Below are 12,780 nucleotides of genomic sequence, written 5' to 3'. Positions count from 1 at the left end.
GCGGAAGGGTGCTGCTCTGGCTGCCAGTGGCCCTCAGCCCTTCTCATTCTCCGGGTGGCCCCTTGGATGACCTCAGGCTCCCGGACGTTCCAGTGCTATCCATTCCCACCTGGCGAGGGGCACGTGCGTGTGCGCGTGCGCACACACACACAAACACACACACATTCCCTTCCGTCTTCATCCAGGAGCTCTTTCTTCAGCGAGAAAACCGATGGAGTACACATTTCTTTTCAGCTCTTTTATATGTTTGGAATTCACGTCTGGGAGACAGCTATGGGCGCAGCTTGCAGGAAGGGCCCCTGGTTCTGTGTCAGACCCTGACTCCCGAGGGACCCCTGTCTTCTCCAGGCTTCGTCCCTGATTCCCGAGGGCTGCCCAGCACTGACTCCACAGCCTCTTCCCTTCCTTTCCTGGAGATGTCCAGGGATGACCCTTGGTCCCAGCCGAGCAGTGGCTGCCAGCCCCGTCCTCTCTCGTGTGGCCGAGTGAGTCAATGAATGAATAATTGCATGAAAGAATGTTAGTTTAGCTCCCAACTCACAGCCTTTACCGTAACAGCATGGGCACAGCACCCTCGTTCCGTGCTACTGCGCCGCCCGTGGTTTCCCCATCCCAGCTGTCAGGGACGCCCTTTCTAGAAGACAAGGGGGCTGTGGTGGCCAGTCTCCAAGATGGTCCCGAGGAACCCTGGCTGCTGGGACTCGTGCTCTGGAGCAGTCCCTTGATCTGGGCTGGGTCATGACGGCTTAAGCTGGCAGGGGCGGGGGAAGGCACTGTGTGCTCTTGGGGCCCTGAGGTGCTGTTGGAACTCCGGCTTCTTCACAGGCACAGCTGCATGGAGAGGGCCAGGCTTTGCCCTCCCAGCTAGCCCAGCCTGCTGGTCTTCTTTGTGAGACAGCAGGTGCACAAGCACTGGCCAGGTTGCTGACCCAAGACACCTGAGGCCCCACCATCACCACACACAGAAGACCACCCAGGGGAGCCTGCTGCAGCAGTGTGGACAATAAGGAAGTTCCTGTCCTTAGCCCAGCCACAGAGAACCAAGGCCATGGGGACTCTGCCGCAACTGGGACCTGGGCTCTGCACCCATGCGGCCCCCCAGCCCTGTGATGACTTTACCACCGGAATATGACTTGCTTTCTCTTAGTGCCAGCCTGCCTACATCTCTATGCCGACAGCTTCATACCTCCGCCCTCAAGCCTCTTTTATACGAAAGCCCCCTGAGCTTCCAGGAGCACCTCCCACCTTCAGCAGAACCCACGGCCGAGTACCCGAGCCCGCTGCTGAAGTACTGGTCAACAGCCGGACAGCATGACTTTCCACCAGCCAGAGGGGTCACAGCCGTGGGACCAGACATGAACCCTTCAGTTTCCAGGCCACGGAAGAGATCCAGAAGTCCCCAAGAAGAGTCCAGCTGGCTGAGGTAGAGGGTCCTCGGTTATGGACAGATGGTATGGGAGTCGTGTGGTCGTTTAGCACTGAGACAGCAGAATACCTGCATGCTTCTTTGGAGGCCCACTCCGACACACACCCTCCCTCACCAGGTCCGCTGGGGCATGCCCCAGGAGTGCCGTCTGCAGCACACGTTTGGAACACCTCCTTCCCTGAGCCTCCACCTCCCGGCTGCGGGTTCTGATCGACTGCCAAGCTCCTAAGTCTAAGGACTGAGAGGCGACATTCTAGGAAATCTCACTGTGGCTCATCCCCAAATCCTCACTCCCAAGAGCATGGCAAAGTGGCCTTTCCTGCCCACGCCTGCTCTGGTCCTTGGGACCGAATGTAGGAACACTGCCATGAAGACGGCAAACGTTTTTTGTCATTTTTCCTAATTAAGGAATCAACCCACCCTTCCAGAGGCAGACAGTTAAAGGAAGTAAGGGGATCTGGACTCTGAGCGTGTACCAGGATCCAGGCGTTTCCAGAGTCTCAGGGGAGGAGTGGCTGCCCAGCCCTGTGGCTAAAGACACAACTTTGTAGAAGGAGAGGTTTGGGTTCAAATCCCCACTCTGCCTGCTACAGCCTTGCCTTCCTGAGACTCTGCTTTGCCTTCTGGAAAACAGTGGTACTAACAGTTGCCAGCATGTGGGGATGGTTGCAACAGCCACACAAGACGTCACAGGCCATGCCCAGGCCTGGCACATGGCGCGCTCCTGGAGGATGGTTGCTGGTAGATATGAACCCATTCGCAAGCAGGAGACAACACGCACCAGCTCTTTACAGACGGCTTTGGCTTACTCTGTTACACACGACCTGCCATGCCAATCGGTACTTCTTACGACATTGGGTTTTTTTTTTTTCCTTTTTAAAAATTTATTTATTTGAGAGAGCGAGCAAGCGAGAGAGCACACACAGAGGGAGAGGGAGATGCAGGCTCCCTACTGAGCCAGAGCCTGAAGTGGTGCTCGATCCCAGGACCCTGAGATCATGACCTGAGCTGAGGGAAGATGCTTCCCCACTCAGGTGCCCCATGACATCGGTTTTAACTGATATTCTGCTGTGGGGACACAGCATCGAGTTCTTTCCACTCTGAATGGACATTTAAGCTATCAGTGAGTGGTCTTCTTACAAACAAAGGCTATGTAACTGCTCCGTAACACCAGGAGATGCCACTGGTGGTTTCTTGGGAGGTTGCTGGCTGCAGGGCTCCTGGGGCACATGGTCGGGGGTGGGGGGGGCACAGCATCTGTGAGATGTGATCTGTCTACAATGCAGGCGGGCTAGTGGCTGGGAGAACTCAGGGCAGGGTGAAAGCACTCTCTACACAGGTTCTGGGAGGTTCCTGGAGAGGAGGAGGACTCCCCAAGATCAGGGGCAAGAGGGGTGGGGTAGAAGAAAGGCGCGGCGTGAGGCTGATGTAGCTTCTCCTCTGTCAATGGCATCCTGCTCTTCAGGATCGATGGAGACACCGTGCACACAACGCGGCGTGCGGGGTGTAGCAAGGGGTCCTCTAACCGTAGCTGCCCCCGCCGATTTCATCTGCTCCTGTTAACTGCATAGCTGGGTGAGCCGCCTTCCCTCTCTGCACCTCTGTTGTCATGTCCAGGGGCCTTGGAGGAGATGGGCTCGTAGGCCCTTGATAGCTTTCTCTCCCAAGGTCACCGTGCCCATGGCTCCTTCTGGAAGGCTGCGTAATAAGGCAGCGAGTGGCTTCAGCACCAGCAAGGGCGGACAGCGCCAGGAGCTGTCCATGGGCTGAATTCACGGGGCGGGGGGTGGCGGACCCCCACTGGAAGAGGGCCTCAGAGGTGCGGGCCGCGGGGAGGAAGCAGCAGGGATGGGAGACGGACACCTGTTCTGTGCCTGGGAACGATGATGCTGCCATGCGATGCGGGATCACAGCCTTCCCAGAGGTTCCGGCAGCCATGCTTAGGGGCATGAGGGATTGGGGCCAGCCGTATACAAGGGCCTTCAGCCACCCTTTGTCTACCCCCTCACATCAGCCTCTCCCCTGCTCTCTGTGGTCCTGAATTCAGTCAGACCCTGGAAATCACAGTTTTGGGAACAAGCAGATGAAAATGCCACTCAGGCTGAGTTTGTGTGCAGGAACGTGCTAGCTGTGTCGTCTGTGAGTCCCCCAAACCGGAGACCACCCAGAAGCCCCCTGACAGCCCTTCGTGTGTGGACACACTGCAGGGAGCCCCGCAGCACAGTCTCATGCAGCCGTGGAGATAGGTAAGGCACAGTCACATTTGGCAGGGACGCATCTCTCACCATGATGCTGGGATAGGCAGGATGTCAACCTTACGTGCGGTTCTGGCTACAGAGAGCTCCCAGGCAGGCGACAGGAAGAATGGCATTTGAGGCTGCAGAGGGAGGGCAGGGGCGGGGAGATCGGGGCTCTTTTTTGTTCATTCAACCATCGGTTTATGTTTGGCGTACTTGCTCCTGTGCTGATTCCATTTCAAGATGAGAAAGTAAAAGAGAGAAAGTCCCTGGGGCGGGGCCACTGGGCTTTCTTGGGGAGAGGGCTATTAAAACCCGTATTCAAGGGCAGTGTCACTGGTCACTCAATTCCTGGCCAGTAACTCGCATACTAACTGTCCCTCCCTGGTTCTGAGGCCTGTGCCCGTGGCTCCTTGAACACATGACCCCAGGCTCCCGAGACGAAGAGTTGCGGCTCTACAGGACTGAGCCAGCCACGCGCCCCTGAGATCTGCCTCTTAAATGCCTTGGAAGAGTCAGGCCCCTGACCGCATGGGGAAAACAGTCTGGGACTTGTGCTTCCTGGGCCAGCGGACGGGCTCCTTTGTGGTATCCTCCCAAGGGCTAGGCAAGAGAAGATGTGCCAAACATGCCCCCTTGTGGGGCACCCCTGCTTCCCATAGCCCCTGGACTCAGGCTCTAGACCTGCCTCTCAGCCCAAGACAGCCGTTCCCCCTCCCACACCCCAGTCTCCCCCCGACACACGCTGCAGTCATTCCGTCCTCTCCAGGGCACAGCACTAGACCCCTCACCAGAGCTGCCTGCAGACTGTAGACACTGGAGCGCTTCCCAGTTAATCCCAGCCTGGCCTCTCAGGGTAAGGGGGCCTGTTTGTGCCCTTCCCACCTCCTCCCGGGATTTCTGCCTCCTCCTGTTAGCCCGCCAATGGCTCAGCTGGCTGGCAGGGTCCTTCTCGGCCTAATAAACTCCTAGGGAGCCCCTTCCCCTGGCCTGGGAGGGGAGGCAGGGATGGCGGAGCGGGTCTCCTGCTGGGGAAGCTGCACTAGCGGCGGGCAGGTTGGCCGGGTTGGCCGGGTTGGCCGTCACTCCCGCAGGGGAGGGCGAGGGGCTTGCAGGAGCAGGGAGACGTCGGCAGGGCCCCGAGCGTCTGCGTGCGAGCACACGGTGCGTGTCTGCCTGGCACTGCAGCCTGCGGGACGAGAAGCCTCCGTCCGTGGAGTGCCCGAGGTGTTGGGGCTGTCATGCCCCTCTCTCCGTCTCTGGAAGGAAGAAGAAGGCGGTAAGGCTCCATCACGGGGCAAGTTCTCCAAGTTTCTCCTGGGGCCTGGGTGGGGAGGCAGCGGTGGTGGCCTCCCACCTGGTGGGATGCTTCCTGCAGAAAGGCTCGCGTGCAGGCGGGGGACGTGGAGAGGCCGTCCTGGGCCTGACCGAGGACAAGACCGTCTCGGTCTTCCCGGTGCTCCTGGTGGGTGTGGCAGGTGTCGTGGGCATCGCCGTGGCAGTCCTAATGGTGCTGACGACATGTGACATGCACAGCACCACTTACTGCTCCCTGGTCAGCCTGGCCTGGCCGGCCTCGTTGTGCTGCTGGCCGCGGGGCTGCTCAACATCTCTGACAGCCTGGCTGGGCAGTGGGTCTATGGGTGCGCTGGCTGCCTGGCCATCATCTACTTGCGGTGCCTGGGCCTCAGCGTGTCCTCCTGCCCCATCCTGGCATTCACGGTGGAGAGCTGGGGGCTCCCCGGCCTGGCCCTGCAGGCAGCTCCCTCACCACAAAGTGATGCAGCCAGGACTCCCTGGCTGGGGGGCTCGGAAGCTGAGCCTCCGCTGGGCAGGAGGGCCGGGGCCCCTTTCCAGACAGGGGAGTGGAGTAGGTCCCTAGAAGCCCCGGCCCGGGAAGCAGGGGTCGGAAGGGCTCTTCTCTCATCTCTGCGGCTGTCTTGCCTTGACATGCCAAGGCGATCCTCTACCTCTGGACCTCGGTTTTCCTACCTGGGAAGTGGGCATCTGGATTGGACATTCCCTTGGGTTTCTCCCCGCTCTGATTTTAGTCCCAAGAGGCAGTGTAGCCCCGAGTTAGACGTGTGGTCCCCAGGGCTCGTGGATTGGGTTCACACCCAGCCCTGCCCCTTCCTGCCTGCATGGTCTTGGACAGGTGAACCCAGAGGTTGGGGGGCGTGTCCAGGGCCACACAGAATTGGGACATAATTGAGGCTTTCTGACATCCAAACACCGGCCCGGTCCTGGTTCTCCTGGGCTTTGGCTGTCTGGGCTCCCGCGGCCCCTATCTCCTGCCCATATTGGTTGACCCCCATGGTCTGGACATGGCAGGGTGGGGACCGGGGTCCAGGCTGTGAACCTGGCCGTGAGGGGCGTGTGATGTCATTGGCTGCCACGGTCGGTGAGCTTTGGAGGTGCACAACTAAAAACCCACCAGGGCTCTCGCAGAGGTCAAAGGTCTCGGAAAGGGCCCTGGGGCCCTTGGACCAGCAGCAGACACGGCTGAGCCTGGGGGCCTCTGCGGTGGCGCTTCCCACGCGTCCTCCACACGGCCGCTGGCTCCTGGATCCTCTCGGCCCTCCAGTCTTCCCGTGACAGGAGCAGGCTGGGTCATGAGCACGTGCCCCCACCTACGCACGCTCACGCACACAGGCCCACGCCTACGCCCACACAGGGCCCCCAACACGGCCACCCGTGGCCACAGGTACATTGCCCTCTGCCACCCGATGTGGGCGCAGACCCTGTGCACCATGGCCCAGGCCGAGCGGATCACGGCAGCTGCCTGGGCGTCACGTGCGTCTACCGCCCGCTCTGGTTCTCCCTGGTGGACCTGCCTGACAGCGAGAGCCACGGCCCACAGTGTGGCTACAGAGCGGCCTGCAGCTTTCACTTGCTCTCGACCTGCTGACTTCACCTTTTTCCTCGTCACGCCCCTGCTGGAGGCCGCCATCCTCTACGGGCTCATCGGGGAGTCCTGCTCCGGAGCACACGGTCCCAAGCCGGGGGCCGGGGGCTGGGGGCCGCGAGGCCTGGCGGGAGCGGGGAATCCGGGAGAAGCAGCCCCGGCGGCCAGGTGGGGGCCCCAGGTCTTCCAGGAGGCAAGCGGGTGAGGTCTCCAGGCGGGTTAGATGGGGGTGGCCAGAGGGGCGCTGGAGAGCAGGAGAGGAGGGCCGGCGGGCAGAGGGCAGGGAGAGGCGCAAGGCAGAGCCCAGCAGAGGGGATGCGGGCGGGACGCAGAGTTGTTCACCCGCCAGTGTCTGCGGGCCCCGCCTGGACGCTGGGACTCGGGACCACACGGAAGACCCACGTGTAGTCTGTGGTGGCTGGGGGACACGGGACGCGGGATGGGGTCAGGGACAGGCAGGGAGGCCTCACGGAGCTGACAGCGGAGCAAGGGGACAAGCCAAGCACACGCCAGGAAGCACGGGGGCGGCAGAGAGACGCCTAGAGGTGGAGGCAGGCCCGTCGCCCTGGGCTGGGAGGGGCCTGTGCGAATGGCCGGGGGCTCATGGCTTTGACTGCAGGGAGACGGGGCAGCCACGGGGCTCGGAGACAGTGGGAGTCCCCCACGTGGGAAGCCTGAGACAGGCACACACTCCGAGACACGGAGGGAGAGAGAGCACTGAGCAGAGGTGACACCTGTGACCGAGCCACAGTCTTGCGAGGGGAGAGACAGAGTCACAGAGAGGGATAGAATCAGAGTCAGAGGGAGAGAGACAGAGCCAGGCACATACAATGGCCAAGGCCTGTGTCCACTCTCAGGGACAAAGCTCTGGACACACAGATGATCGCACCTCCTGGGGCAAAAGCCAGCGATGACCGCACGGTCCCCCTTCCGCAGCACAATTCAAGGAGGCAATTGCTGACATCCTGAAGCTGGAAGCTGGAAAGGGAGGCTCAGAGAGGGTCGTGGGCTGCCCAGGGTCACACCAGGAGCTGGGATCTCACTCGACCTGGCAAACAGCAGCATCACACCCTCCCCCTGGAGATGGTGGCAGGGAGGAGCCCTCTGGAGACCTCCCCTCAGCTCTGGAGCCCCCAGGAGGCTCCCGGCATGGGTCAGTCTGATAGCAGTCCCCCAGAGGTCTGGACAGGTGCCCCTTCCCCTTCCTGATGAACCCAACTCCCGCAGACTGTCCTCGGCTGCATGGGGGTGGGTTTTGAATCCCCCACAGGCCTTTCTGGGTCTGCGACACACCCCTTAACTGAAGGATGGGGTGGGGTGCAGGAGGGGGTCCGGCCCCGAGGGGCAGGGCTGCAGCTGGAGGGAGCATTCGGACAGCCATGACCATGGATGGGTTCTGGGGAGGAGACCTGGTCTCTCGCTCTCTGAGCTCTGCTTCCCCACCCCTGAACAGACCACCGTGATGGTGCCACCTCCAAGGGAGCCGTCCCGGGCTTGCAGCCGCTGGGACTCCCAGCATCAGGGTTTGGCAGCGGAGAGTCTAAGCGGAGTGAGGGCAGGGTGCCCCTGGGGATGCAGGCGGTGACCAGGAAGCCCCCCAGGCAGCCTGTCCCGTGACCTCGAGCACCCGGCAGCGCACAGGGAGGACCCGGCACGCCGCCCGCTGGTGTGCTGGCAACAGTCTCCTCAGTGCTGCGCCGGCGGGAGCGGCCCGGGCCCCTTCCTGGCAGCCAGCCTGTCCCCCTGTCCCGTGGGCCACCAGGATGCTGGTGGTGGTCGTGCACTGTTCCTGGCGCTCTGCACATGGGGTCTGCACAACTCCCTGGTGGCCCGGCCCTTCCTGGACCCCTGGTGCTCCTCTCCTGCCACAGCTGTGTCTCCGCCGACAATGCCTCAACCCCGGCATCTACAGCCTTGTGTCCCGGGAATTCTGCAAGGCCTCCTGGCGCCTGTGCCGAGGTCCATCGGGGGAGCCCCCAGCCCCAGTGCAGTCCAAGAGCCCCCCAGAAGCCGCAGACCACCGGGAGTGAGGGCTGGGGTCATCAGGCCACAGGGTCACTGCCATCTCCCGCAGGAGCCCTGGGTCAGCGCGTCTGAGGGCAGCGCTCCTCCTGCCCGGCGCCTGCCCCTCCCTCACCCTCCCTGCCCCTCCCTGCCTCTGCTCCCTCTGTCTGCTCCTCTGTGGGCTCTGCCGCGCCCTGGACCAGGACAGGCACGGACGCCCCTTTAGCCCCCGGGCCCCCTGCGGCTTCCCTCCCCGGGGGGAAAGGACAGCAGGACGGCCTGGGTCCGGGTGCTTCAAGTTCAAGTCTGGACTCCGTGTGGGAGTCTCTCCCTCCTCGGGAAGCAGGGGAGGGAGAGACAGGAGAGTCTGGAGGACCGCCGGCCTTCACCAGGGAGACGGTGTGACCTTCCGCGCACCAGCACTGTGTTAAGCGTCCTTCCCGGGGAACGCCCTGGGGGGGGTTAAAGGCCGAGTGTCCAGTGTTCGTCAACACTGTCCTCCGCTGTGTGGGGCCTGCCCAGGACCTGCAGAGAGCAGCTGCCCGGGGCCACATCGAAAGACCCCCAGCTTCCTCCGCTGACACCTAGAGATACTCCATGGGGCAGGGGAGACGGGCCGCCCCCATGCCCCGGTGCCCCAGCCTGGAAAGCGTCTCCCTGTGGAAGGGTGTGCAGGGCCGGCCCCTCGCTAGCCCATGGCCATGTCCCCGCCCCTCCCAGTGAGCTGGGCAGGAGCTTAGGGTGCTGGGGTGAGCAGGGAGCCCCTGAGGAGGCAGGACCGTCCCCGTGCGGTGCTCCTCAGTGAAGGGAGGCTCTAGGCACTGGGCCGAGCCCACCACCCTCGCCCTGGCAACAGCCTGCGGAGTGGGACTCCCACTGTCCCGATGATGTGCGTGAGCCTCCGACACCTTAAGGCAGGAAGCCGCTGTGTCCCCACCTCCGAGATGGGCGCGTGTCCCCGACACTGTCCCTATTCCTTTGGAGAGCACTTTCCTCCTGGCCTCTCTGGGGTGGGTTAAAAGCAGAATTTCTGTGGAGCTGTTGGGAGGAGGTGTGCACCCCCCCTTCCCTGCCAACAAAAAGTGACTTCCAGTTGTCTGGGAGCTCAGCAGGATGCCGGCCAGGAGTGTCCTGCTCCGCTCCTGCCTCTGTCTCACACGCAGCCGTCCAGAGCTGGCACGCGCCAGCCCCTCCCTCGTGCGCCCCGGCTTCTGTCTGCTGGTTCTGTGCAGGGGCTGGGACAGCGATCGCCGGCGGTCTCCTGGGGACTGGGTCAGGAATGCAGAGCGCTGGCAGGGCACCGAGGCCTGGGCGTCTGTGACAGACGCGGGGGGAGCTGCTCGGCGGCCCCCACGAAGAGCCACAGGCGCCAGGAGGGAGAAGACCGGGGCCAGCAGCATGCGGTGGAGGGGAGGCTGGCGGCCGGCCCCCAACCCCCAAGCGGCCAGGGCCCAGCGCCCGCTAAAAGGCAAGGCCTCGGTTCAAGGCACGATGCTCCGGGTCCGTGTCCCGCCCCAAGTGGCTGAGAGTGGAAAAGCGCCGGCGTGCGGAGGCGTCAGCAGGGGCCCCAGCCGGCCGTGAAATCCGTCCAGACATGGGCCGGGCTCTGATTTCTCGTGAAATCCACACCGCTACAGCCCGGGGGCTTGCATCCCGTGGCGCCGCCGGAGGGTGCAGGCCCAGCAGTCCGGCCGCGGCACCGGGAGGGCGAGCGTGCGTCCGGAGAGTGCGGGAGGGCAGGCCCCCAGGGCTGGCGGAGGCTGGGGGGCCTGGGGCAGGCTTCGTACTGTCGTGGGGCTCACATGTTAAGGGTCACTTGGCGCTCATCACCCACCTTCTGCTCTCCGGTGGGAGTGTGCGGCCTGCGTGGGGAGGGGACAGCCCCAGGCACACAGACCGTGTGACCCTGGCAGAGGCTGCGCCTGCTCTCCCCCAGGGGACAGCTGTGAGGACAGAGGGGTGCGAGGGGCTGCATGCTTTCTGGCACGTCGTGGGGCTCGGGCAGCCGTGGGCCTCCCTCGGGGAGACGGCTTGACCGGCCGGGCCCCTCTGAGCTTCTTAGGACGATGGGGAACTTCACCTGCGCCCGAGCAGCCCGAAAACAGGGCCGGTGAGGAAACGTCCACAAATCTCTGGTTTTCCAAAGTCCCCTGGGGGCCGGCTTGCTGCAGAGACCCCGTCCGCTAACGACTTACAGGACACTCCTCGTGGCTCCATGAGACTCACAGAGGACTCCCCGGGTCGGCTGGGACCAGGCCAGGCCAGACCCTGCAGCTCCCCGTCCTTGGTCTCACAGTTGATGAGCTGAGACTTGCTAGACATGGAGGCCGCTGACCCGGTTCCCCCGATTGCAGGACCAGCCCAGCCTCGGCCCACCCTGCCCCCGTCTGCTCCTCCCCCTGCGAGCCGGGCAGAGCCCCCGCCGGGACACGAGGTCTTTAGCCCCACGGAGCTTTCCCTGTTGCAATCACCCGACTGGAATCAAGGTCGGCTTCCGGCTCCGTCTGGCGTCCCTGAGCTGAAGACGCTCTTGGCCTCCTGTGCCTTTCCAAGCAGCCTCCGCTCCCCCAAAGCTGGGCACCCCCACACCCTGTCTGCCCACGGGGCTCTGTGGGAGGCAGGCGGCGCTCCGGTGGCCCTTCCTCGCGCCCAGCCCCCACGCCCAGAGGGCCGGCAGGTGTGCCCAGTGCGTCCGCTCTGATGCCCTCATGAGCTCAGGAGGCACGAGGGCTCCGGGCTCCCCACGCACCGCGCTCACGTCTCCCACCCCCACTTCCTTCTTCAGCAGAGCAGGGCTCAGACCCGCGACCTGGAGTGGGGGGTGGGGGTGGGTGCGTGTTTAGCAATCCTCAAAGTGTGGCCCAGGGAACCCTCCAGGTCTGTGACACCAGAAACCATTGGCCTTGTCTCTTTCACAAGCTGACCTTGGCCCTGTGGGGACAGAGTGGCCGCAGCCCCAGACGGAGCTCAGGGCCCTGCGTGCGCCGCGAAAGAGACGCGGCTTTCCCGGGGACGGTCCTACCCGAGGCAGTGACAGATACCGGCGGTTTTAGGTCTTGAACTTTTCTTAAGATGTATTTGTTTATTTACTTTTTTGTTTTTAGTATGCACTACGTTAATATGCTGCGTCACTTTCTAGAAGGGCTAGGTGGGCGTGACCGAGTCATTTTTCATCAATCAGGAAAATGTTTCCTTAACTGATATTCTCCAAACCCTTTGACACGTAGTAACAATTAACTCCAGAGATGAGCCTGTCTCTTTGCAGCAAACTCCACTGACATGGGTAATAAGCAACTGGTTTCTCCTTGCCCCCGGTACTGGACCTGCGGGTGTGCGCCGCGGCTGTGCCGGGGGTGACCAAGCACGTGGCCGTGAGGTCGATCCTGGGCAGGATCTCGAACCACATCGCACCACGCGGTTGCCAAGGCCAAGAAGATTTTATTTACGAGTGAGCACGAGCAGGGGGAGCGGCAGAGGGAGAAGCAGGCTCCCCGCTGAGCAGGGAGCCTGACGCGGGACCCCGGGGTCATGACCCGAGCCAAAGGTGGACGCTTCACCAACTCGGCTACCCGGGGAGCCCCTTGAATTCCTTCTCATGTTTTGTAGAGATAAGATGGGAAGTCCCCAAACAGTGGCACTGATCTCTGGTAGCAAAGCAGGGGATGAGCGCACAGTGTGGCGGACGGGGCTGCCCAGGAGCGGGGCCTGAGGGGCTCCAGAGGCTGAGTTGTGTGGCCGCGGTGTCCTGCTCTCCTCCGCGTGTTTTCTACTCGCTTGAGCGAAACATGCGGTACGGGTGCGGACAGACGCCCTCGGAGCCTGGAACGGAACACCACAGGGCCCGCAGCTCCACTCCGGGGTGGTCCCCAGAGAAACTGGAAGCCGGTCTCTCAAACAGGTGTCCCTGCGCAGAAGGTGGACACGGCCACAGCCTGTCAGCGACCAAGGGGGTTCCCGAGGTGCGCGTGGAGCTCAGCCGTGTGGGGAAGGCTGCTGAGCCGTGAGAAGGGACGGACCACAGGCACATGCGGCACGGGGGAGCCCTGACGGCGTGCCGGACCACGGAAGCCGGGCCCAGAGCGCCACGTGACCTGTGAGGCCGTTCCTAGGTCACGTTCAGAAAAACCCTCCACCGAGGCACAAAGCAGACTGGCGGCGGCCAGCGTCAGGGGAGCGGAAGGGAGCGAGCGGCGGCGGGCATGACCTCC

General features: G+C 62.9%; 1 protein-coding gene across 1 annotated transcript; it reads right to left on the bottom strand.

Moving 5' to 3' along the window:
* Positions 1-11,683: 11,683 nt before the first annotated feature.
* Positions 11,684-11,985, bottom strand: LOC116579506 (NADH dehydrogenase [ubiquinone] 1 alpha subcomplex subunit 1-like). Its single transcript, XM_032324976.1, has one exon. It carries the CDS (start codon positions 11,976-11,978, stop codon positions 11,766-11,768), a length of 213 nt encoding a protein of 70 aa, XP_032180867.1. The 5' UTR covers positions 11,979-11,985; the 3' UTR covers positions 11,684-11,765.
* Positions 11,986-12,780: the final 795 nt, after the last annotated feature.

The sequence above is a fragment of the Mustela erminea genome, chromosome 19 (assembly GCF_009829155.1).
Source record: "Mustela erminea isolate mMusErm1 chromosome 19, mMusErm1.Pri, whole genome shotgun sequence".
NCBI lineage: Eukaryota > Metazoa > Chordata > Mammalia > Carnivora > Mustelidae > Mustela > Mustela erminea.
The sequence above is the reverse complement of the archived record's forward strand: the minus strand, read 5'-3'. Positions and strand labels throughout refer to the sequence as shown.

Excerpts from the sequence above, each read along its gene's own strand:
- LOC116579506 (XM_032324976.1), bottom strand. The coding sequence starts at position 11,978 with ATGTGGTTCGAGATCCTGCCCAGGATCGACCTCACGGCCACGTGCTTG.